The following is a 25,491-nucleotide window of genomic DNA, read 5'->3' as shown; positions in this document are numbered from 1 at the left end:
CTCACCACTCATCGTTACTGGGCAAATTCAACCTCACGAAGGCTGATTTAGATTAATTTCTTTCCACCTCTTTCTTTCCACTCCTTTCCTCTTTTGACTTCACCCTTTCCCAGCCCCCTCCCACTTACAAGTAAGGTGCTTGACCTGATATTTACTAGAGTAATATAGAGTAATATTCACTCTCTCTCTCCCAAGACTCTCTCTTCTTCTATCCTATAATCTTTCCTGTCTCTGCCTCTTCGACCATACTCTCTTCCCTTTCCGCATCCTTTGACTCTTACTGTCCCCTTTCCCCACTTCCGGTTCGACCACCCCCTTCCTGCTCTGTGGCTGAGTGACTCACTGCGTGCTCACAGAATAGGGCTGGGGGCAGCTGAGCGAAAAATGGGGAGGAAACTAAACTTCTGGCCACTACCCCTCTCTAACTTTTCTTCCTATGTATCCACTGCTAAAGCCACTTACTATCACTCTAAATTTCAAGCTTCTGCTTTAAATCCTGGGAAACTCTTTTCAACTTTCTCCTCCCTAGAATCAGTGGTGAGAAGCTGCTCATACCTACTGCCTTTCAGTTTGAGTATTAGTCAGCGTTTCACGTTCTAGAGGAACACAACGACTATAGGAAAAGCTAACATTTCTGTTACCAGAAAGGTAAGAATAACATAATTGTATTTTATTTTTTTATTTTTGGTCAGTGCAATAATAGGCTAGTTGATTAGTAGGAAAATCAACATAAGCAGCAAAATAATGATTTAACAATCAACCAACAGAAATATTTCCAAGGAAATAGATATATTTGTTTTCATAGTTCCTCAATTATCATGCTCACCGCCACAGGCTTACCTAGTACAAATAAATATATTGTTATACTGTTCTGATTATGTCTAGCGATCTAAAATGGCGAATGTTCCCGAACTGCTGCTGGGGAGTTTTCAGCGCCTGGATTCAGGTGAGCTGGAGACATTTCAGTGGTACTTAAAGGGGCATGTGTTGGATGGATTTTGTAGCATCCCAAAGAGCCAGCTGGAGAATGCTAACAGACAGGTCACAGTGGATAAGATGGTGGAGAGTTACAGCGATGAGGGAGCTGTGCAAATCACACTAGATATCCTGAGGAAAATGGGCCTGAACAATCTCTCAGAAAATTTGGAGAAGAACTACAAAGCAGGTACTACAGAAGTTTATAGAACTGGTTTGGAGATATCTGTATTGACTGACTGAAGAAAGTTTGAAAGTGGCTTTATTAGTAGAGCTAAACCTAAGGAATCTTTTCTTTTAGTGCAGTGATTCTCAATAATGCTTACCATCATGTTATTATGTAGCAATCTCTCGGAAGCGGTTCTGGAAGCAGGCTGAGAGAGATGAACTGAATGAGGAGTTCCCAAGCTGCTCATATGAAATGTGAGAGAAGATTGATATTAACAGCTCTTTAGGTCATGTATAGCATACTTTTTCTGAACTGATTGTCATGAATATAGGAGCGCATGTTGTGGTGGTGTAGGGGAGCAGAGCAGTGATTGACTGTTTCCTGTGTCCAGGTCATCTGTGTCTGATGGGAAGCGTGGTCGTCTGATGTCTGTGACCTCTAGGCTGGGGGAAGAGCTGGAGGATCTGGGCAAGAAGGTAAGCCTAGTGCTATTTCCGAGGGGTCAAATGTAATTCTGAATAAACCACATATCTAGATCACAGTATTCTCTGCTGACTGCTATATACATAATGCAGTGTGTGTGTCTGATGGCGCCGATAGAGATGGCAGCTTCACTTCTAGTCCTTAGGAAACTGTGCGGTATTTTGTTCTTTATGTATTATTTATGACATTGTTAGCCCAAACAGGGAAGAACTATTGGATATTAGAGAGACGTCAACTTACCAGCACAACCAGCACTACGACCAGGAATACGACTTTCCCAAAGCAGATCCTTTGTCTGCACCTCCCAGGGCATTTGAACTGATTCCAGAGGCCGACCCAAAACAACGCCACCGGAGGAGAGGGTGCCAGAGCGCACACCACCCACCGCTCTCAAGTATATTACTCGCTAATGTCCAGTCCCTAGTTAACAAAGTCGACGAATTCTGGGCAAGAGTTGCTTTCCAAAGAGATATCTGGGATTGTAACATACTCTGTTTCACGGAAACATGGCTAGCTGGGGACATGCTGTCGGAGTCCATACAGCCAACAAGGACTTTCAGTGCATCGCTCTGACAAGAATAAACATCTCTGCGTTCTCAGCCCCCTCCTGTACTCCCTGTTCACCCACAACTGCGTGGCCATGCACACCTCCAACTCAATCATCACGTTTGCAGACAACACAACAGCTTGATTACCAACATTGACAAGACAGCCTACAAAGGAGGTAAGGGCCCTCGGAGTGTGGTGTCAGGAAAATAACCTCTCACTCAATGTCAGCAAAACAAAAGAGATGATCATTGACTTCAGGAAACAGCAAAGGGAGCACCCCCCTATCCACATTGACAGGACAGCAGTGGAGAAGGTGGAAAGTTTTAAGTTCCTCGGTGTTCATATCACCGACAAACTGAATGGCTTGTCACCGAAAACCCTCACTAACTTTTACAGGTGCACAATTGAGAGCATCCTGTCGGGCTGTATCACCGCCTGGTATGGCAACTGCACCGCCCACAACCGCAAGGCTTTCCAGAGGGTGGTGCGGTCTGCACAACACATCACAGGGGAAAAACTACCTTCCCTCCAGGACACCTACAACACCCAATGTCACAGGAAGACAAAAAAGATCATCAAGGACAATAAACACCCGAGCCACTGCCTGATCACCCCGCTTCCAACCAGAAGGTGAGGTCAGTAAAGGTGCATCAAAGCTGGGACAGAGAGATTGAAAAACAGCTTCTATCTCAAGGCCATCAGATTGTTAAACAGCCACCACTAGCACAAAGAGGCGGCTGCCTACCTACAGACTTGAGGTCATCGGCCACTTTAATAAATGGAGTACTAGTCATTTTAATAATGCCACTTTAAGAATGTTTACATATCTCACATTACTCATCTCATATGTATCTAATGTATACTGTATCCGTCATTATCTATTCTTTACTATCTATTGCAGCTTAGCCGCTCTGTCACTGCTCATCCATATATTATACTTATATATTCTTACCCCGTTCCTTTACTAGATTGTGTGTATTATGTTTCGTGGTGGAATTTGTTAGATATTAGGTTTTGTTGTTAGATATTACCTGTTAGATACTGCTGCACTGTCCGATCTAAACTCAGCAAAAAAAGAAACATCCTCTCACTGTCAACTGTGTTTATTTTCAGCAAACTTAACATGTATAAATATTTGTATGAACATAATAAGATTCAACAACTGAGAACTAAACTGAACAAGTTCCACAGACATGTGACTAACAGAAATGGAATAATGTGTCCCTGAACAAAGGGGTAAAAAAGTAACAGTCAGGATCTGGTGTGGCCACCAGCTGCATTAAGTACTGCAGTGCATCTCCTCCTCATGGACTGCACCAGATTTGCAAGTTCTTGCTGTGAGATGTTACCCCACTCTTCCACCAAGGCACCTGCAAGTTCCCAGACATTTCTGGGGGAAATGGCCCTAGTCCTCACCCTCCGTTCCAACAGGTCCCAGACGTGCTCAATGGGATTGAGATCTGGGCTCTTTCCTGGCCATGGCAGAACACTGACATTCCTGTCTTGCAGGAAATCACACACAGAATGGCTGGTGGCAGTATGGCTGGTGGCATTCTCATGCTGGAGGGTCATGTCAGGATGAGCCTGCAGGAAGTGTACCACATAAGGGAGGAGGATGTCTTCCCTGTAACGCACAGCATTGAGATTTCCTGCAATGACAACAAGCTCAGTCCGATGATGCTGTGACACACCGCCCCAGACCATGACGGACCCTCCACCTCCAAATCGATCCCGCTCCAGAGTACAGTCCTCGGTGTAAGGCTCATTCAATCCGACCATCACCCCTGGTGAGACAAAACCGCGACTCGTCAGTGAAGAGCCCTTTTTGCCAGTCCTGTCTGGTCCAGTGACGGTGGGTTTGTGCCCATAGGCGACATTGTTGCCGGTGATGTCTGGTGAGGACCTGCCTTACAACAGGCCTACAAGCCCTCAGTCCAGCCTCTCTCTGCCTATTGTGGACAGTCTGAGCACCGATGGAGGGATTGTGCGTTCCTGGTGTAACTCAGGCAGTTGTTGTTGCCATCCTATACCTGTGATGTTCGGATGTACCTATCCTGTGCAGGTGTTGTTACACGTAGTCTGCCACTGCGAGGACAATCAGCTGTCCGTCCTGTCTCCCTGTAGCGCTGTCTTAGGCGTCTGACAGTACGGACATTGCAATTTATTGTCCTGGCCACATCTGCAGTCCTCATGCCTCCTTGCAGCATGCCTAAGGCACGTTCACGCAGATGAGCAGAGACCCGGGCATCTTTCTTTTGATGTTTTTCAGAGTCAGTAGAAAGGCCTCTTTAGTGTCCTAAGTTTTCATAACTGTGACCTTAATTGCCTACCGTCTGTAAGCTGTTAGTGTCTTAACCTTTCCACAGGTGTATGTTCATTAATTGTTTATGGTTCATTGAACAAGCATGGGAAACAGTGTTTAAACCCTTTACAATGAAGATCTGTGAAGTTATTTGGATTTTGACAAATTATCTTTGATAGACAGGGTCCAAAAAATGTACGTTTCTTTTTTTGCTGAGTTTAGAAGCATAAGCATTTCTCTACACTTGCAATAATATCTGCTAACCATGTGTATGTGAACAATCAACTTTGATTTGATTTTGTGTGTGTGTGTGTGTGTGTAGACACAGGCTGAGTGGGATGAGCTGATCAGGGACTCATCTGGAATGTAAGTGTATCCGAATATTATTTTCCTGAGCCAAGTGAAAGAAATACAGCATGATGAGGGGGTGTAGGGGAGCAATGTGTGACTTGACTGTTTTGGTGGCTTGGTTGGCCCCATCTAGGGTGGAGCATAATCAACTGGAAATCACCAGGCTGATGGAGAAGCAGAAGGAACTGATCATGAAGGTAAGACTTGGCCATGTCTGAGGTGTCAAACATAATTGTGAGTAAACCACATACAGGAAGTGCAGTATGCTACACCATATGTGCTTGTGTGTGTGTGTGTGTGTGTGTGTGTGTGTGTGTGTGTGTGTGTGTGTGTGTGTGTGTGTGTGTGTGTGTGTGTGTGTGTGTGTGTCAGTGACGTGAGGTGAGGTCGGTGGCTGGGTAGGCACTGTCTATTATCAAAGCCAGATTTATTCATAAATAAACTTTGCTGAAGCCCAAGTTCACCATACAACATACACAGTTGAAGTCGGAAGTTTACATACACCTTACCCAAATACATTAAACTCAGTTTTTCACAATTCCTGACATTTAATCCTAGTAAATATTCCCTGTCTTAGGTCAGTTAGGATCACCACTTTATTTTAAGAATGTGAAATGTCAGAATTATAGTAGAGAGAATTATTTATTTCAACTTTTATTTCTTTCATAACATTCCCAGTGGGTCAGAAGTTTACATACACTCAATTAGTATTTGGTAGCGTTGCCATTATTTTACTTGGGTAAAATGTTTCGGGTAGCCTTCTACAAGCTTCCCACAATAAGTTGGGTGAATTTTGGCCCATTCCTCCTGACAGAGCTGGTGTAGCTGAGTCAGGTTTGTAGGCCTCCTTGCTCACACATGCTTTTTCAGTTCAGCCCACACATTTTCTATAGGATTGAGGTCAGGGCTTTGTGATGGCCACTCCAATACCTTGACTTTGTTGTCTTTAAGCCATTTTGACACAACTTTGGAAGTATGCTTGGGGTCATTGTCCATTTGGAAGACCCATTTGCGACCAAGCTTTAACTTCCTGACTGATGTCTTGAGATGTTGCTTCAATATATCCACATCATTTTCCTTCCTCATGATGCCATTTATTTTGTTGAGTTCAACAGTCCCTCCTGCAGCAAAGCACCCCCACAATATGATGCTGCCACCCCTGTGCTTCACGGTTGGGATGGCGTTCTTTGGCTTGCAAGCCTCCCCCTTTTCCTCCAAACATAACGATGGTCATTATGGCCAAACAGTTCTATTTTTGTTTCATCAGACCAGAGGACATTTCTCCAAAAAGTACGATCTTTGTCGCCATGTGCAGTTGCAAACCATAGTCTGGCTTTTCTATGGCAGTTTTGGAGAAGTGGCTTCTTCCTTGCTGAGCGGCCTTTCAGGTTATGTCGATATAGGACAAGTTTTACTGTGGATATAGATACTTTTGTACCTGTTTTCTCCAGCATCTTCACAAGGTCCTTTGCTGTTGTTCTGAGATTGATTTTCACTTTCGCACCAAAGTACGTTCATCTCTAGGAGACAGAACACGTTTCCTTCCTGAGCGGTATAACAGCTGCGTGGTCCCATGGTGTTTATACTTGCGTACTATTGTTTGTACAGATGAACGTGGTACCTTCAGGCGTTTGCAAATGCTCCCAAGGATGAACCAGACTTGTGGAGGTCTCCAATTTTTTCTTGAGGTCTTGGCTGATTTCTTTTGAGACACTGAGTTTGAAGGTAGGCCTTGAAATACATCCACAGGTACACCTCCAATTGACTCAAATGATGTCAATTAGACTATCAGAAGCTTCTAAAGCCATGACATCATTTTCTGGAATTTTCCAAGGTGTTTAAAGGCACAGTCAACTTAGTGTATGTAAACTTCTGACCCACTGGAATTGTGATACAGTGAATTATAAGTGAAATAATCTGTCTGTGAACAATTGTTGGAAAAATTACTTGTGTCATGCACAAAGTAGATGTCCTAACCAACTTGCCAAAACTCTAGTTTGTTAACAAGGAATTTGTGGAGTGGTTGAAAAACTAGTTTTAATGACTCCAACCTAAGTGTATGTAAACTTCCGACTTCAACTGTAGCTCCAACAACCAGAGTGATATACACTCGTAGGCTATTAACTGAAATTGACAAACAGTTTTCACTAAATGAAGGCCTAAATACTAATGTTGCCAAGGTACACAAGCGATAGCCTCCAATGCCCGCATATTTTATATCATCTGACAAAATGACACTGCTCAACTCAGCTCAGTCATAAACATTACAACAAAATTGTTGAAGGTTCTAACGAAATGTCCATATCAACAATCGAAATGACTGAAAAAGTGTCTCATCAAAACGAAATTCTAGCTTGATAAGTCAAACACCAACATGAAAAACAAATGTTAGGTTCTGAACAATCTCAGTAAAAACTCAAATGGACAACTAGAACAAGCTCAATCCAAGTTTATTCACCCACTGGATCATACAGCTGCAAAGACAAAGCATGATTACATTAGCACATATGTTTATAACCTTCTAATAAGCGTGGTCAATTCCTTACACATCTAGACAACCAATCCATCTCTGTTGCTAGGCAGGAATTTAATTGGTTCCTCTCACTGGTGTAGTCACAGCCCTGCCTGTTATTAAAACCTTTGTGGGCGAGGAATGCATGCGTGAGATAGTACTACAGTAGGAGAGACATTGTGGTAGGCCTCCCAGAGGTTTCTTCATCTGTTGATTTAATCTCGAGGCGCATTCCTCACTCCTCCATATTTCTGCAGAGACTAACAATTGCCTTTCACCTCTCTCCTCAGAAACCCGGGAGCAGAACATGAAACTTCTGCTCTCCGTAACTTTCCGTATTCCTAGTTCCCATCTACCCTTCATTGACCCCAACATATACATTCCTTATACATGTAAAGTCATTGATGCGTTATAATATGGTAACATGATCCAGTACATTTCAAGCTAGAGTCTAACACAAAGCAATGGGCACGGTATAAACAGATGATCAGTAAATGAAACAAAATGACAGCTATTAAGCAATAGATAAGCCAACATAATGCGTTGAAAGAAAGGGCATTATCAAGGTAAACAAAGCAAACTCAACCAAACAATGGCGAAAATTAGGATAGTAAGCTACAAAGGAAAATCTTCTAGAAAGGTCCGGGGCCAGGATTCAGCACTGCTGAACGGACACCCATTTTCACACAATACCCCATAATGACAACGTGAAAACATATTTTTAGAAATGTTTGCAAATGTTTTGAAAATGTAATACAGAAATATCTCATTTACATAGTAATGAATAGTCTTGAGTCAATACATGTTAAAATCACCTTCGGCAGTGATTACACCTGTGAGTCTTTCTGGGTAAGTCTCTAAGAGCTTTGCACACCTGGATTGTGCAATATTTGCCCATTATTCTTTTTAAAATGATTCAAGCTCTGTCAAATTGGTTGTTGATCATTGCGAGACAACGATTTTCAAGTCTTGCCATAGATTTTCAAGCAGATTTAAGTCAAAACTGAAACTCGACCACTCAGGAACATTCACTGTCTTCTTGGTAAGCAACTCCAGTGTAGATTTGGCTTTGTGCTTCACTTTATTGTCCTGCTGAAAGGTGAATTAATGTCCCAGTGTCTGGTGGAAAGTAGACTGAACCAAGTTTTCCTCTAGTGATTTTGCCTGTTCTTAGCTGCATTCTGTTTCTTTTATATCCAAAAAAAAACTCCCCAGTACTTAACGATTACAAGCATGCCCATAACATGATCCAGCCACCACTATGCTTGAAAATGTGGAGATTGGTACTCAGTAATGTGCTGTATTGGATTTGTCCCAAACATAACACTTTGTATTCAGAACAAAAAGTGAACATTTTTAACATATATTTTGCAGTATTACTCAGTCCCTCCAGGATTTCGCAAAATTTTTTGGTGATTTCTGCGGTCAAAAATGCTTGATTTTGCGGAAGTTTTTCGGAAATTCTGCAATACATGATTTTAAGCAGAATACATAATATAAAAACAATTACAAACATCTAAAGTGCTCAATTTTGTTTATTTTCCTGAACAAACAGCTCTGTCATAATCCACTCCCACATTCGTCCTAAGGGAGATAAAGAACAGAAAACAGAAAAATAGAGTATTGTGGTTGATATGTACTATTCCTTGTCTAAAAATGAAAGATTGTGCTTTTGTGATCCGTATTAAGTTTTACAGAGAGTTAAAGCTGTGGGACCTGTTCTGACATTCTCATATGATTCCAAGTGACTGTTGACTGTCGACTTTCTCTAGTGTCCAAAACCATTTGGAAATTGTTTCGCACGGTCTTTAGCTGTTATTTTTGTTGGCAAATGAGATTGATTTCTGTTCATTGTACTGCCTGTCAGCCATCAACAGTCACCCATCATCTTCGCACGTGAATAAGCTGACAGGCCAGGGGGGAAAGAAACTGTTGACGTGTGGTTGGATTGGGCCATTTTCCACAGTAACAGTGCAGTAATTGGTCAAAATTACGAACTCGCTTTTGATTGGACCCTTTTATGCACTAAAAGTGCGGGAATTGGTCAAAATTACGAGCTCTCGTATAATATGCGCTGATTGGTTGATTTTGCATTGAATTATGCGATCGCGGAATCACGGAATCCTGGAGGGACTGATTACTTCAGTGCTTTGTTGCAAAAAGGATGCATGTTTTGGAATATTTTATTCTGTTCAAGCTTCCTTCTTTTCACTCTGTCAATTAGGTTAGTATTGTGGAGTAACTACAATGTTGTTGATCCATCCTCAGTTTTCACCTATCACAGCCATTAATTAAACTCTGTAATTGTTTAAAAGTCACCATTGGCCTTATGATGAAATCCCTGAGCCGTTTTCTTCCTCTCTGGCAACTGAGTTAGGAAGGTCGCCTGTATCTTTGTAGTGACTGGGAGTACTGATACACCATCCCAAGTGTAATTAATAACTTCACCATGCTTTAAGGAATATTTAATGTTTGCTTTTAATTTTTTTACCCATATACCAATAGGTTCCCTTCTTTGCGAGGCATTTGAAAACCTCCCTGGTCTTTGTGGTTTAATCTGTGTTTGAAATCCACTGCTCAACTGAGGGACCTTACAGATAATTGTGTGGGGTACAGAGATGAGTTAATCATGAAACAATGTTCAAACTATTATTGCACACAGAGTGAGTCCATGCAACTTATTATGTGACTTGTTAAGAACATTTTTACTCCTAGACTTATTTAGGTTTGTCATAACAAAGGGGTTGAATACATTTCAGCTTTGCATTTTTAACAAATTTGTAAAAATGTAGAAAAACATAATTTCACTTTTATATTATGGGGTATTGTGTGTAGGCCAGTGACAAAAACAATCTCAACTCAATCCCAGGCTGTAACACAGCAACATCTGGAAAAATTCTAAGGCACTGTATATATATTATATATTTTGTAATTATGTGTTTTACATGACAGACGAAGAGCATACAGTGCCTTTGGAAAGTATTCAGACGCCTTGACTTTTTCCAACTGGGGCGAAGGTTCACCTTCCAACAGGACAACGACCCTAAGCACACAGCCAAGACAACGCAGGAGTGGCTTCGGGACAAGTCTCTGAATGTCCTTGAGTGGCCCAGCCAGAGCCTTGACTTGAATCCGATCGAACATCTCTGGAGAGACCTGAAAACAGCTGGGCAGCAACACTCCCCATCCAACCTGACAGAGCTTGAGAGGATCTGCAGAGAAGAATGGGAAAAACTCCCCAAGCTTGTAGTGTCATACCCAAGAAGACTCAACAAAGTATTGAGTAAAGGGTCTGAATACTTATGTAAATGTGATATTTTATATATATATATATATATATATATATATACACTGCTCCAAAAAATAAAGGGAACACTAAAATAACACATCCTAGATCTGAATGAATGAAATAATCTCATTAAATACTTTTTTCTTTACCTAGTTGAATGTGCTGACAACAAAATCACACAAAAATAATCAATGGAAATCCAATTTATCAACCCATGGATGTCTGGATTTGGAGTCACACTCAAAATTAAAGTGGAAAACCACACTACAGGCTGATCCAACTTTGATGTAATGTCATTAAAACAAGTCAAAATGAGGCTCAGTAGTGTGTGTGGCCTCCACGTGCCTGTATGACCTCCCTACAACGCCTGGGCATGCTCCTGATGAGGTGGCGGATAGCCTCCTGTGGGATCTCCTCCCAGACCTGGACTAAAGCATCCGCCAACTCATGGACAGTCTGTGGTGCAATGTGGCGTTGGTGGATGGAGCGAGACATGATGTCTCAGATGTGCTCAATTGGATTCAGGTCTGGGGAATGGGCGGGCCAGTCCATAGCATCAATGCCTTCCTCTTGCAGGAACTGCTGACACACTCCAGCCACATGAGGTCTAGCATTGTCTTGCATTAGGAGGAACCCAGGGCCAACCGCACCAGCATATGGTCTCACAAGGGGTCTGAGGATCTCATCTCGGTACCTAATGGCAGTCAGGCTACCTCTGGCGAGCACATGGAGGGCTGTGCGGCCCCCCAAAGAAATGCCACCCCACACCATGACTGACCCACCGCCAAACCGGTCATGCTGGAGAATGTTGCAGGCAGCAGAACGTTCTCCACGGCGTCTCCAGACTCTGTCACATGTGCTCAGTGTGAACCTGCTTTCATCTGTGAAGAGCACAGGGCGCCAGTGGCAAATTTGCCAATCTTGGTGTTCTCTGGCAAATGCCAAACGTCCTGCACGGTGTTGGGCTGTAAGCACAACCCCCACCTGTGGACGTCGGGCCCTCATACCAACCTCATGGAGTCTGTTTCTGACCGTTTGAGCAGACACATGCACATTTGTGGCCTGCTGGAGGTCATTTTGCAGGGCTCTGGCAGTGCTTCTCCTGCTCCTCCTTGCACAAAGGCGGAAGTAGCGGTCCTGCTGCTGGGTTGTTGCCCTCCTACGGCCTCCTCCACGTCTCCTGATGTACTGGCCTGTCTCCTGGTAGCGCCTTCATGCTCTGGACACTACGCTGACAGACACAGCAAACCTTCTTGCCACAGCTCGCATTGATGTGCCATCCTGGATGAGCTGCACTACCTGAGCCACTTGTGTGGGTTGTAGACTCCGTCTCATGCTACCACTAGAGTGAAAGCACCGCCAGCATTCAAAAGTGACCAAAACATCAGCCAGGAAGCATAGGAACTGAGAAGTGGTCTGTGGTCACCACCTGCAGAACCACTCCTTTATTGGGGGTGTCTGGCTAATTGCCTATAATTTCCACCTAATTGCCTATAATTTCCACCTGTTGTGAAATTTATTGTCAATCAGTGTTGCTTCCTAAGTGGACAGTTTGATTTCACAGAAGTGTGATTGACTTGGAGTTACAGTGTGTTGTTTAAGTGTTCCCTTTAGTATTTTGGAGCAGTGTATATATATATATATATAGTGTATATATATAGTATATACAATTTATAAAATTGCAAAAATGTAAAGAAAAACTGTTTTTGCTTTGTCATTATGGGGTATTGCGGGTAGCTTGATGAGGATTTTTAAAATCTATTTTAGAATAAGGCTGTAAAGTAACAAAATGTTGAAAAAGTCAATTGGTCTAAATACTTTCCGAATGCACTGTATATTGGAGGGGGCGTTAGCCTACCCTGACTGCACGTCGCTGGTGTGTGTGTAAACATGTGCGGTACATTTTCTAAAGGCCTTTTTTGGTTGTCATGTGCTGTTTGCAGATTTTGTATGAGTCAGACCTATTTCTATATTGTTCTTAAATGGAGGAATCCCCCTGCTCTGTTGTTTCAGGAAACCCAGCTTGTTGAGTGTATGATAGTGTTTTTTCTGCAACGACTAAATGAAGTAAAGCTGCAGCAGTTTCAGTGGCACCTGACTAAGGGGAAGTTGGAAGTCTTCGATCCCATCCCAAAGGAACAGCTGAAGAAAGGTGACAGGAAAGACACAGTGGATAAGATGGTGGATAAGTACAGTCCTGACGGAGCTGTGAGAATCACAGTGAAGATTCTGAGAAAGATTAAGCGAAACGATCTCGCTGTTGAGTTAGAAAATAACTACAGAGAAGGTAACGAAATTCAGTAGCTTAAATTTAGTTTATCGATACAGTATGTGTTGATTGACTTAAACCCTGTGTAACATTACACCATTATGAATGCACACACACACACACACACACACACACACACAAGTTGTGTTGGTTACAGCAGGGTCACGTTGCAAGCCTGTTTCCTTTTCTGTAGTTTTGGTTCCGCATGAAACAAGGATGACACCAATTTCACTCCCTCTTTTCTCTCTTCAGCTGAGGGAGGAAAAGGACATGTTAATGGGGAAAGTCGATTGCTCCACTCAATCTCTGGCCACCTCTCTCCAACTCACCATCAAAGCTCAGAACGGATGCCGCCAATCTAATGTTGCTGGAAATAAGAGCTTCAGTGTAAATTTGATTTTTTTAAATGTTTTGTTTATTTATATTTAATTATGTGTTTAGCAAGACAGACGAAGAGCATTACATTCCTTAGTTAAGAACTTAGGTGATCAAGGCAACATCTTATCACACAATCTTATGAGCTGATGTGGTGTCTGTTGGACACTGTTGGACACAAGCACAACATTTTTTATGAAGATGTACATACACTATTTACTGGCAGTAAAAGTGTCGCATAAGTAAATAATTTCATTATTTCTCAGTGTTTTAGAATTAGTTGCTTGTTATACAGTGGGGAGAACAAGTATTTGATACACTTCAGATTTTGCAGGTTTTCCTACTTACAAAGCATGGAGGTCTGTAATTTTTATCATAGGTACACTTCAACTGTGAGAGACGGAATCTAAAACAAAAATCCAGAAAATCACATTGTATGATTTTTAAGTAATTAATTTGCATTTTATTGCATGACATAAGTATTTGATACATCAGAAAAGCAGAACTTAATATTTGGTACAGAAACCGTTGTTTGCAATTACAGAGATCATACGTTTCCTTTAGTTCTTGACCAGGTTTGCACACACTGCAGCAGGGATTTTGGCCCACTCCTCCATACAGACCTTCTCCAGATCCTTCAGGTTTCGGGGCTGTCGCTGGGCAATACGGACTTTCAGCTCCTTCCAAAGATTTTCTATTGGGTTCAGGTCTGGAGACTGGCTAGGCCACTCCAGGACCTTGAGATGCTTCTTACGAAGCCACTCCTTAGTTGCCCTGGCTGTGTGTTTCTGGTCGTTGTCATGCTGGAAGACCCAGCCACGACCCATCTTCAATGCTCTTACTGAGGGAAGGAGGTTGTTGGCCAAGATCTCGCGATACATGGCCCCATCCATCCTCCCCTCAATACGGTGCAGTCGTCCTGTCCCCTTTGCAAAAAAGCATCCTCAAAGAATGATGTTTCCACCTCCATGCTTCATGGTTGGGATGGTGTTCTTGGGGTTGTACGCATCCTTCTTCTTCCTCCCAACACGGCGAGTGGAGTTTAGACCAAAAAGCTCTATTTTTGTCTCATCAGACCACATTACCATCTCCCATTCCTCCTCTGGATCATCCAGATGGTCATTGGCAAACTTCAAACGGGCCTGGACATGCGCTGGCTTGAGCAGGGGGACCTTGCGTGAGCTGCAGGATTTTAATCCATGACGGCGTAGTGTGTTACTAATGGTTTTCTTTGAGACTGTGGTCCCAGCTCTCTTCAGGTCGTTGACCAGGTCCTGCCGTGTAGTTCTGGGCTGATCCCTCACCTTCCTCATGATCATTGATGCCCCACGAGGTGAGATCTTGCATGGAGCCCCAGACCGAGGGTGATTGACCGTCATCTTGAACTTCTTCCATTTTCTAATAATTGCGCCAACAGTTGTTGCCTTCTCACCAAGCTGCTTGCCTATTGTCCTGTAGCCCATCCCAGCCTTGTGCAGGTCTACAATTTTATCTCTGATGTTCTTACACAGCTCTCTGGTCTTGGCCATTGTGGAGAGGTTGGAGTCTGTTTGAGTGTGTGGACAGGTGTCTTTTGTACAGGTAACGAGTTCAAACAGGTGCAGTTAATACAGGAAATGAGTGGAGAACAGGAGGGCTTCTTAAAGAAAAACTAACAGGTCTGTGAGAGCCGGAATTCTTACTGGTTGGTAGGTGATCAAATACTTATGCCATGCAATAAAATGCAAATTAATTACTTAAAAATCATACAAATGTGATTTTCTGGATTTTTGTTAAAAATATAAAAATTACAGACCTCTACATGTTTTGTAAGTAGGAAAACCTGCAAAATCGGCAGTGTATCAAATACTTGTTCTCCCCACTGTATGTGTGCCCAATGCTACCAATCATCTCTGATTCTCTGCTGGTACGCACAATGTCAAGTGCGGAATATTTAGTGTGGTCTCATTCAAATAATCCATAGCCTATAGCCTATACAAAGTGCATGCTCGGAGAAGCACAAATTATATTTCTAAGAAAATGTACTTCCTAAATATGATAGGCTATTTACATTGACTGGAAATAAGTATTGATTGGCTACATTCATTTGTCTAGGCCTGTGAATCGTAGGCTACTCCTCATGGATGTTATGCAAAACTTTGCAAGTCAAGGGAACATTTTCAGACAATCTATATGCACAAATTTGGAATTAAATGTTGATATGCTCGGGGCTAGTTGTCTGTCCCAGTGCCATAGATATAGGGAGTTTGACAAACCCTTTTTTAAATAAGAATTTAATTTTTATTTTCATGCTCGCACCAAGAGCTCAACCCGGAAGGTTGTAGGCTATAACGGATAAGGAGAGTGAGGTTGTCTGCTGTGGTCTGTGAACCCACAACCTTCCGGGCTGCAGCCCTGTGCGCTATCAAAAGTGCTATTGTAATCCTTGAAAGTACTGTTTGCTTTTAAAATAAGTAAAGGGTTCAATTGTTTTCAAATTCCACAACTGCAGGCTTTCATTCCAGTTCACACAACACAATGAAAATGAACAAAATACACACAAAAAGGAAAAAAGCAATAAATAAAAAAAAAATATACAAAATTGAAGGATGATTATGAAGACTAAATACACAATGTAAATGTTTGAGGACAGGGTTTTGTTCTCTCTGGATTCCATTAGATTGACGATGTCTTAATGTCTTAATATGTATTACTATAGTAACCACACTCATGAAATAGTATGAATTATCCTTTTATATTATTTTCTTTCAGGAGTAAAATTATTTCAATAATGACTTTATGCTGTGAAATACTCAATTTAACAATACAGATAATGAATCAACAATTAATTAAATCAGTACAACAACAAAAAGTCCCAAGTTGTACACAAGCAGAACCATGAATTTGTCCAACGTAATACCTCTGGAGGATTTTACTTGCATGAAACAGTTCAGCGGTGATGAATTAGCTTCTCTAGGGTAGGGGGCAGTATTTTGACGTCCGGATGAAAGGCGTGCCCGTAGTAAACTGCCTGCTACTCAAGCTCAGAAGGTAGGATATGCATATTATTAGTAGATTTGGATAGAAAACACTGAAGTTTCTAAAACTGTTTGAATGATGTCTGTGAGTATAACAGAACTCATATGGCAGGCAAAAACCTGAGAAAAATCCAACCAGGAAGTGTGGAAATCCGAGGTTTGTAGTTTTTCAAGTGATTGCCTATACAGTATACAGTGACTTAGGGTTCATTTTGCACTTCCTAAGGCTTCCACTAGATGTCAACAGTCTTTAGAACCTTGTTTCATGCTTCTACTGTTACTGGGGAGAGAATAAGAGCTGACTCAACAAGTGGACTGCCTGAGACCAATGAGTTGTTTACTGCGCAGTCACACAGGCGCGCCCTTCCTTCTTTTTCCTCTGTAATGAATACGCTATTGTCCGGTTGGAATATTATTGAATATTTATAATAAAAAGGGGGAAAAAGGGGACTACAAGCAAATATATTGATAAAAGTCACCTTGTCCTAGAGAGATTTACATGGTTATCAAAATGAATGGTGGAAAAACATTTGGAACAGTTTGACCACTAGGTTTTATGGGTATTATGAGTCATAGTGTGGTACTCAATATGCATGTATTTACTTCTACATTCGTTTTTGCCACATTTACTATATTACAGACACCTTTATGCATTCTTTCAAAGTATATTATGTGAGCTAAACATAAAAAATAAACAAATACATAAAAACATTTTCCTTGAAGTACAATTTAGATTACTAATGTTACTGTCCCCACTACAATTTTTTAAATAATGAAATACATGTACTTTTGTCCTTTAATTGAAATACTGTAGAATTCCATTCATTCCTATGGAGGACTGCTCCTACTGGGGAGTGAAAATATGGCTGACCTGTGGCATCAAAGACTCTCAATGGCCAATACATAGAGTCAGCAATCCAAGGTTTATATACCTCATTGGCTCCAACACAGGTGCCAGGCAGTGTCCACGTGATGACGTCACAATGACTTGTAAAGGCACTTTAGTAAGCTGGACAACATCACAATGTGTACATATGCATGTGCCTGTACCTGTGTGTGTCTCTTCACACTCCCCGTTGTTCCATAAGGTGTATTTTTAACAGTTTTTTAAATCTGATTCTACTGCTTGCATCAGTTACCTGATGTGAAATAGAGTTCCATGTAGTCATGGCTCTATGTAGTACTGTGCGCCTCCCATAGTCTGTTCTGGACTTGGGGACTGTGAAGAAACCTCTGGTGGTATGTCTTGTGGGGTATGCATGGGTGTCATTCAGCTTGCCAACACCTCTTACAAAAACAAGTAGTGATGAATTCAATCGCTCTTCCACTTTGAACCATGACAGATTGACATGCATGCAATTAATGTTAGCTCTCCGTGTACTTTTAAGGGCCAGCCGTGCTGCCCTGTTCTGAGCTAACTGCAATTTCTCCAAGTCCCTCTTTGTGGCACCTGATTAACTAGTTTACAATAGTTATCTTTTGTTTGTATTTAGAACCATTCTTCAGCTCCACGCAACCCCTCCCATCTACAGTTAAAGCCATAGGTTTACATACACCTTAACCAAATAGATTTAAACTCAGTTTTACACAATTCCTGACATTTAATCCTAGTAAAAATTCCCTGTTTTAGGTCAGTTAGGATCACCACTTTATTTTAAGTATGTGATATGTCAGAATTATAGTAGAGAGAACAATATATTTCAGCTTTTATTTCTTTCATCACATTCCCAGTGGGTCATAAGTTTACATACACTCAATTAGTATTTGGTAGCATTGCCGTTAAATTGTTTAATTGGGTCAAATGTTTTGGGTAGCCTTCCACAAGCTTCCCACAATAAGTTGGGTGAATATTGGCCCATTAATCCTGACAGAGCTGGTGTAACTGAGTCAGGTTTGTAGGCCTCCTTGCTTGCACACGCTTTTTCAGTTCTGCCCACAAATTTTCTATGGGATTGAGGTCAGGGCTTTGTGATGGCCACTCCAATACCTTGACTTTGTTGTCCTTAAGCCATTTTGCCACAACTTTGGAAGTATGCTTGTGGTCATTGTCCATTTGGAAGACCCACTTGCGAGCAAGCTTCAACTTCCTGACTGATGTCTTGAGATGTTGCTTCAATATATCCACATCATTTTCCTACCTCATGGAGCCATCTATTTTGAAAAGTGCACCAGTCCCTCCTGCAGCAAAGCACCGCCACAACATGATGCTGCCACCCCAGTGCTTCACGGTTGGGATGGTGTTCTTTGGCTTGCAAGCCTCCCTCTTTTTCCTCCAAACATAACGAAGTTCTATTTTTGTTTCATCAGACCAGAGGACATTTCTCCAAAAAGTACGATCTTTGGCCACATGTGCAGTTGCAAACCGTAGCCTGGCTTTTTTAATGGCAGTTTTGGAGCAGTGGTTTCTTCCTTGCTGAGCAGATCTTTTTTTGATCTTAACTATGATTTACGCAGAAAACCAGTATAAGTAGTTATTTATAAAACATTACTTTGACGTGGAAATTATCTTCTCTATGCAGTCTAAACTTGACGTAAGTGATTTTCCTGCTGGTTATGTAGGGGTAGTGCAGTTTGGAATGCATATGCCGCCAAGCCTGTGGTGAACTTTGCATTAGCTTTATGAACAATTTGTTAGGCATGATCAATTAAAAGGTGTGAGGACGATTTCAAGATCTCAGTAACTGTAGTGCAAGTTTGTTTGACAAGAACATTGGTGTGCAATTTCAAACCGAAATAAAATGTTGGCCTGTTTTAAGAATGGTTTCCCTCCCCAATCAAAGGTGACATGCATAATACTGAAATGTAGGGTGCGGCACAACATAGCCCTGAGGCATGGTATTGAAATGGATGCGGAGATTAAAATGGACCCCCAAGAGTCTCCTAACCCACCACCCAATGGAGCACCTGCCCCGGCTGATGGACTGAGGAGGCGGCAGGTCATACAGATATTGGCGTAAGAAACAGAATGCCAAACAATATACAAAGCATAGGTTTTTTTATTCACGTTGTGGAAAACGTTCAGTTGCATTATGTAAATGAATCGCCTCACGGACTTCATCCTGGCGCATGGACGCAGACGGACCCTCGACACCTGTGCCAAACTCCCCCCTTACTTCTGGCACCTGCTGATTTGGGACCCTCATGCACTTTATCTCTGGGTGCAGGGCGCACGGGCTGCAACGCAGCTTCCCTTGGTGGATTGGGCACACTCACCCGTCGCATGAGCTGCAAAGCAGCTTCCCCCGTTTCTATGTTAATAAAATAAAATCAGTGCATGTCTTGTATATTGTAGCGACCCGCACAGACAGCTGTGTGTTAGGCTATTAGTTGGTTGTACTTACCAGTACCCAGTGTTCGCGGGTCCGACATGCCAATCAACCTGCTATCTGTCAATCACGGGAATGCCTGGAATGTTCCCTTAATTACTTACCGTGATCCAGTCGTGGGGGTTTCGCGCCGACTTCACCGTTTCGAATGTTACTGCTAAACGATGTTAAAGTTGGGATTAAACCATATGAAAAATAGAAGAAACACCTTTTTTGAAACATTCACTGTAGCCGTTGGAGCATGTGCCAGTGTATGCGCTTTCCCCAATGCTTGCGCCGGTCCATTTTGGAGAGCTCCGGCGTGCCAGACCCCCCTCCCATTGCCTTAATGCTGCGGTTATATATGGCTATTTCCCCCCCCTTGCAGTTTGTCAGACCATTTATTTTTCCCATCAGCTACAGTTCTGTCTTGCTGCCCACGTCGTTCACTGCAGCCGCGACACACTCCCAAGCTACCTGTTTAGCTTTGTTTGTCTACCCACTATTTAGTCCACCGAGTAATGTGTGTTGCCTGTCTTCAATCTCCTCTACCATCGCCGTGATCTCGTCTTCCCAAACATTTAGCTTTTCTCTTTTGGTTCATGGCTATTCCTGACTAAACCCTCATTTGTGCTAGCATTCTATAAGGGGACATTGCTGATTGTAAGGCGCGTTCAGGTGCCGTACATTTTAAAATAATCTGAGATTTATAGATCACAGGTGTGTAAATTACAAATGGGCTTCTTAGAATCTGCATAAGCAAGGTTTTTTTATGCTCAGTATTTTTTATGAATCGAATGTAAGCACACGTCAGAAATGATCTTATGACTAAGTATAAATCTAAGAACAATTTTATAAATGAGGTCCCTGCCTCTTAACCTACCTCCCATCCTCTTTCATGTTGACGAAACAGTCTATTCCTCTGTCATACAGTACACATTTATTTGTGTTGTTGTTTTAGGCAACCTGGCTAAAATGCTTGCTTGCCTAACTTACTTTCATGGGCAACGTTAGCTAGTTAACATCAGCCTTCTACATCTAGCTACATATTGAAATTCTGTTCTCTCAGTCCAGGTGAACAATGTATGAATTTATGGTTGGATCAGAATCGCCTTTATAATCATCCCTATCTCAATCCATGGCTAATTTAGGAAATGGACAATTGTAGCTAGCTAGCCACCGGAGGACAACACCAAATGCAACAACTCAAGTTGTTTCTGTCAATGACGTATTTGTCTTAATGCGATGTGTTTGCTGCGCCAGGACTATTCACACTTGAGCTAAACTATTATTTTATATTTTTTATTTTATCAAGGGAGGTCAAATGCTCTTTTGCTTCCCTTGCATTCAATGCACCGGTGGCAACAATATCGTACTCCTTATGACCAGACAGCATCAGATAGATGGCCTACACATGCAGAGACAAGAGGGGCACTGTTTCACCTGCTCGGATGCTTTCTGAGATACAATACATTCAGCCTCTTGCCAACTGAAGAAAATGTATGAAACACAGAGAGACAAAATATACTGCTCAAAAAATAAAGGGAACACTTAAACAACACATCCTAGATTTGAATGTGCTGACAACAAAATCACACAAAAATAATCAATGGAAATCCAATTTATCAACCCATGGAGGTCTGGATTTGGAGTCACACTCAAAATTAAAGTGGAAAACCACACTACAGGCTGATCCAACTTTGATGTAATGTCATTAAAACAAGTCAAAATGAGGCTCAGTAGTGTGTGTGGCCTCCACGTGCCTGTATGACCTCCCTACAACGCCTGGGCATGCTCCTGATGAGGTGGCGGATGGTCTCCTGAGGGATCTCCTCCCAGACCTGGACTAAAGCATCCGCCAACTCCTGGACAGTCTGTGGTGCAACGTGGCGTTGGTGGATGGAGTGAGACATGATGTCCCAGATGTGCTCAATTGGATTCAGGTCTGGGGAACGAGCAGGCCAGTCCATAGCATCAATGCCTTCCTCTTGCAGGAACTGCTGACACACTCCAGCCACATGAGGTCTAGCATTGTCTTGCATTAGGAGGAACCTCAGGGCCAACCGCACCAGCATATGGTCTCACAAGGGGTCTGAGGATCTCATCTCGGTACCTAATGGCAGTCAGGCTACCCCTGGCGAGCACATGGAGGGCTGTGCGGCCCCCCAAAGAAATGCCACCCAACACCATGACTGACCCACCGCCAAACCGGTCATGCTGGAGGATGTTGCAGGCAGCAGAACGTTCTCCACGGCATCTCCAGACTCTGTCACGTCTGTCACGTGCTCAGTGTGAACCTGCTTTCATCTGTGAAGAGCACAGGGCGCCAGTGGCGAATTTGCCAATCTTGGTGTTCTCTGGCAAATGCCAAACGTCCTGCACGGTGTTGGGCTGTAAGCACAACCCCCACCTGTGGACGTCGGGCCCTCATACCACCCTCATGGAGTCTGCCACCCAACACCATGACTGACCCACCGCCAAACCGGTCATGCTGGAGGATGTTGCAGGCAGCAGAACGTTCTCCACGGCGTGTCCAGACTCTGTCACGTCTGTCACGTGCTCAGTGTGAACCTGCTTTCATCTGTGAAGAGCACAGGGCGCGGCAGTGGCGAATTTGCCAATCTTGGTGTTCTCTGGCAAATGCCAAACGTCCTGCACGGTGTTGGGCTGTAAGCACAACCCCCACCTGTGGACGTCGGGCCCTCATACCACCCTCATGGAGTCTGTTTCTGACCGTTTGAGCAGACACATGCACATTTGTGGCCTGCTGGAGGTCATTTTGCAGGGCTCTGGCAGTGCTTCTCCTGCTCCTCCTTGTACAAAGGCGGAGGTAGCGGTCCTGCTGCTGGGTTGTTGCCCTCCTACGGCCTCCTCCACGTCTCCTGATGTACTGGCCTGTCTCCTGGTAGCGCCTTCTTGCTCTGGACACTACGCTGACAGACACAGCAAACCTTCTTGCCACAGCTCGCATTGATGTGCCATCCTGGATGAGCTGCACTACCTGAGCCACTTGTGTGGGTTGTAGACTCCGTCTCATGCTACCACTAGAGTGAAAGCACCGCCAGCATTCAAAAGTGACCAAAACATCAGCCAGGAAGCATAGGAACTGAGAAGTGGTCTGTGGTCCCCACCTGCAGAACCACTCCTTTATTGGGGGTGTCTTGCTAATTGCCTATAATTTCCACCTGTTGTCTATTCCATTTGCACAACAGCATGTGACATTTATTGTCAATCAGTGTTGCTTCCTAAGTGGACAGTTTGATTTCACAGAAGTGTGATTGACTTGGAGTTACATTGTGTTGTTTAAGTGTTCCCTTTATTTTTTTGAGCAGTGTATATTTAAAAAAACGAATTTTCTTTTTCTTTTTCTAAATTTTGCATTTCTCCAATGTTAAGAGCATGCAGTCTGGCCTGGCCAGTCTGTCTAATATTAACTCAAACATAGACACTAGTTTCATGGTAGTTTAATTTCAACATAATTATTCATCACATGTTTAACCAGAAATATATCTATGTCTGGAGGATGCACCTTATAGTATGGCCAACATAATAGTTATTATTATTATTATTATTATTATTACTGAATATAAGGCATCTGACATAAGATCATTTACATTGTAGAGGCTACACCTTCCATACATACAGAACCATTTCATTGAATGTTTTGAGGCATGGGGGTATTGGAGTAGTTAGCGTGAGGTACTGGGGGTAAAGGGTGTACTGAACTTGATCACTGCCAAACTCTCAATGGAAAGAATATTTGGTAACACTGTATTTGACATGTACTGCACTCTATAACAGTATCAATATGTGGTAATAAAATAATATACAATTCAAGTGTTACCAAATATTTTCTGACTGACAGGGACGACGACTGTGATGATACCTCAAATCCTATGGTAAACACATGTTTACAAAGTAATCAATACAGTAGTTATTGGCTTCATCTATGCATTTAATAGTGTTAGTAGTAATGGACGGTAATGATTTGAGTCCAACAATGATTTCGCAGGCCAGGGTAGGCCAAGCATTATAAAGTCCTTTTCCATCTGAGCTGTGACCACAGACACAACAAGTTCTCATTCGGAGGATTTCTAGAACGCCAAGTTATTTCGCTGAATGACTCCAGAACGCCAGGACAAACTGCAGGATTTGATCTAGATTACATTTCTATGAAGGGAACCGTCGTATAATGGCAGCACGGTTATTCCGCTGCCGTATCGTAAAGAAAGTTCACATTCTGTCTTGGACTGTCAGTCTCTCACATGCAATCATGCAAGAATCAAACACGTTACAGAATCTCAGGAGAACTTCACTGGCTGACAGACTCTGTCTAGAAGACATCTATAGAAGCCATCTTGGCCCATCCCAGTGAGCACAAGCCATAGAAAATATGTATTTTCAACCAGAAATACATATTTTGAACATCTTTTCAACCCAAAATATTTATTTTCAACATCTGTTGCTCAATGTGGTTGTACTTTAGAATCTCTGATGTGAAACAGCAGACAAATACAAATCAGCAACAACAATGTAAATGGGATTCCTATGGCACAAAGTAACAATCACTGTTTGCAAGCTCCGTGGATAAGAGTTCATATCCTGTAGAGAGAGCTCAGCTAGCTCTGTGGTGGGGATGAAGTCCATTATAAAGCTGGGGAGCAAAATGGGACAGTTCCTTTGTTTGCCTCCATAGCTGAAGAAAAATACTGCCTTCCTCTTCTTTATGTCTGGGGTGATGCAGCACCAACTCCTCCTTCCCTTTGCAGCCTTTTTGTACAACTCGCTGTCTCACTGTCTCACTCCACATTTAAAGTGTCCAAAGACTCCCCTACCGTATCAACACGTACACACACATGCAATAATACACTGAGCAAATAAAAACCATGGGTTAGGTTATAACGTTACATTTATATAGATTTATACATACATATAAATTCATATACTTTCAGGAATGTTAATCTTTTTTCTTTTTTTTTCTTAAGGTACAAAATAACTTCTCATATGACAATAATATTCGACATATTAAAAACAATTATCAAGTCTCTTCTTAAAAAAAAAATCCCATAATAAAAATAAGTTCTATGTTTTATTTTACAATATATTTTATTTTTGCTCTCTGGCAGCAGGTCCCTTTTTTTTGTTTGTGGTTGTTTCCAATTGCGATGACGTGATATTACAACGGGCACTTGGCACAGCCACACTCCAGGGTGGTCTCCATCTCCTCAGAGTACGAGGATCCGTCGGTGCACTTGAAGACCACTTTCCGCCTCCGGCTCTTGGATGGGGCGCAGCAGAAGCCTCCGTCGCAGGCGCGGGGACACTCCACCCGGGGGATCTTACTGGTGGAGGTGCACGTCTTCATGGGCTGGTGCCGCTTCAGCAGCTCACGCACCACCTCTCCCTGGCACGCCGGTTCTGTGAGGGGGGGCAATCAGAAAGGTTCACTGTCACTACAGCGTCTGATTTTATTAATGGATTATTTTAGATAGCCTAACTGAAGAATTGCATATCATTACTATGGACCTCTGAGAATCAAGTTTCTGTATACAATAAAATGTCCACACATCAGCATGACAGTTTCTATGTGTGTGTTCCTCTCACCTGCGTCACAGGTAGGGCCAGTGTAGCCCGGCTGGCAATGGCAGGAGGGCTCCCCGCTCTCTGTGACCCTACACTCCCCGTGTCCACACTGGTGTCCTTTGCAAGCTTGGGGCTCCTCTCTCCTGTCACAGTACTGCCCTGTGTAGCCGTCAGCACAATGACAACTGTAGGACGACGCCTTAGGCACACACAGCCCATGGACACACCTGGCACAAAGAGATTTAGACAATATGAGGAATGTTAATGTGTGTGTGTTTTTGTGTGTAAAATGTATCCACGTTGAGTACAAAT

General features: G+C 42.7%; 2 protein-coding genes across 4 annotated transcripts in view; one reads left to right on the top strand and one right to left on the bottom strand.

The window, feature by feature from the left end:
- The first annotated feature begins 338 nt into the window (after positions 1-338).
- On the top strand, positions 339-13,688 carry LOC106604934 (uncharacterized). The gene is made up of 8 exons (XM_014200080.2): positions 339-648; positions 886-1,165; positions 1,320-1,398; positions 1,536-1,620; positions 4,801-4,844; positions 4,963-5,026; positions 12,644-12,917; positions 13,152-13,688. The coding sequence occupies exons 2-8, from the start codon at positions 895-897 to the stop codon at positions 13,259-13,261; spliced, it is 927 nt and encodes a 308-aa protein (XP_014055555.2). The 5' UTR covers positions 339-648; positions 886-894; the 3' UTR covers positions 13,262-13,688.
- Positions 13,689-23,044: 9,356 nt separating this feature from the next.
- Positions 23,045-25,491, bottom strand: part of LOC106604933 (slit homolog 3 protein) — a 199,708-nt gene continuing 197,261 nt past the window's right edge. For all 3 annotated transcript variants that reach the window (XM_014200077.2, XM_014200078.2, XM_014200079.2), the window contains 2 exons: positions 25,201-25,406; positions 23,045-25,014 (listed from right to left, as the gene is read on the bottom strand). In XM_014200077.2, coding sequence (XP_014055552.1) covers positions 24,773-25,014; positions 25,201-25,406 — 448 coding nt within the window. In that variant the 3' untranslated portion in view covers positions 23,045-24,772. The remainder of the gene's footprint in view (positions 25,015-25,200; positions 25,407-25,491) is intronic.

Source organism: Salmo salar, chromosome ssa05 (genome assembly GCF_905237065.1).
Source record: "Salmo salar chromosome ssa05, Ssal_v3.1, whole genome shotgun sequence".
Taxonomy (NCBI): Eukaryota; Metazoa; Chordata; class Actinopteri; order Salmoniformes; family Salmonidae; genus Salmo; species Salmo salar.
Note: the sequence above shows the minus strand (reverse complement) of the source record. Positions and strands in the feature narration are given on the sequence as shown.

What these genes read in the sequence shown, in the direction of transcription:
- LOC106604934 (XM_014200080.2), top strand. Translation starts at nt 895, where the DNA reads ATGGCGAATGTTCCCGAACTGCTGCTGGGGAGTTTTCAGCGCCTGGAT. An exon ending in TGGAGGATCTGGGCAAGAAG is followed by an intron (nt 1,621 to 4,800) that starts GTAAGCCTAGTG and finishes GTGTGTGTGTAG; the next exon opens with ACACAGGCTGAGTGGGATGA. An exon ending in AGAAGGAACTGATCATGAAG is followed by an intron (nt 5,027 to 12,643) that starts GTAAGACTTGGC and finishes CTGTTGTTTCAG; the next exon opens with GAAACCCAGCTTGTTGAGTG.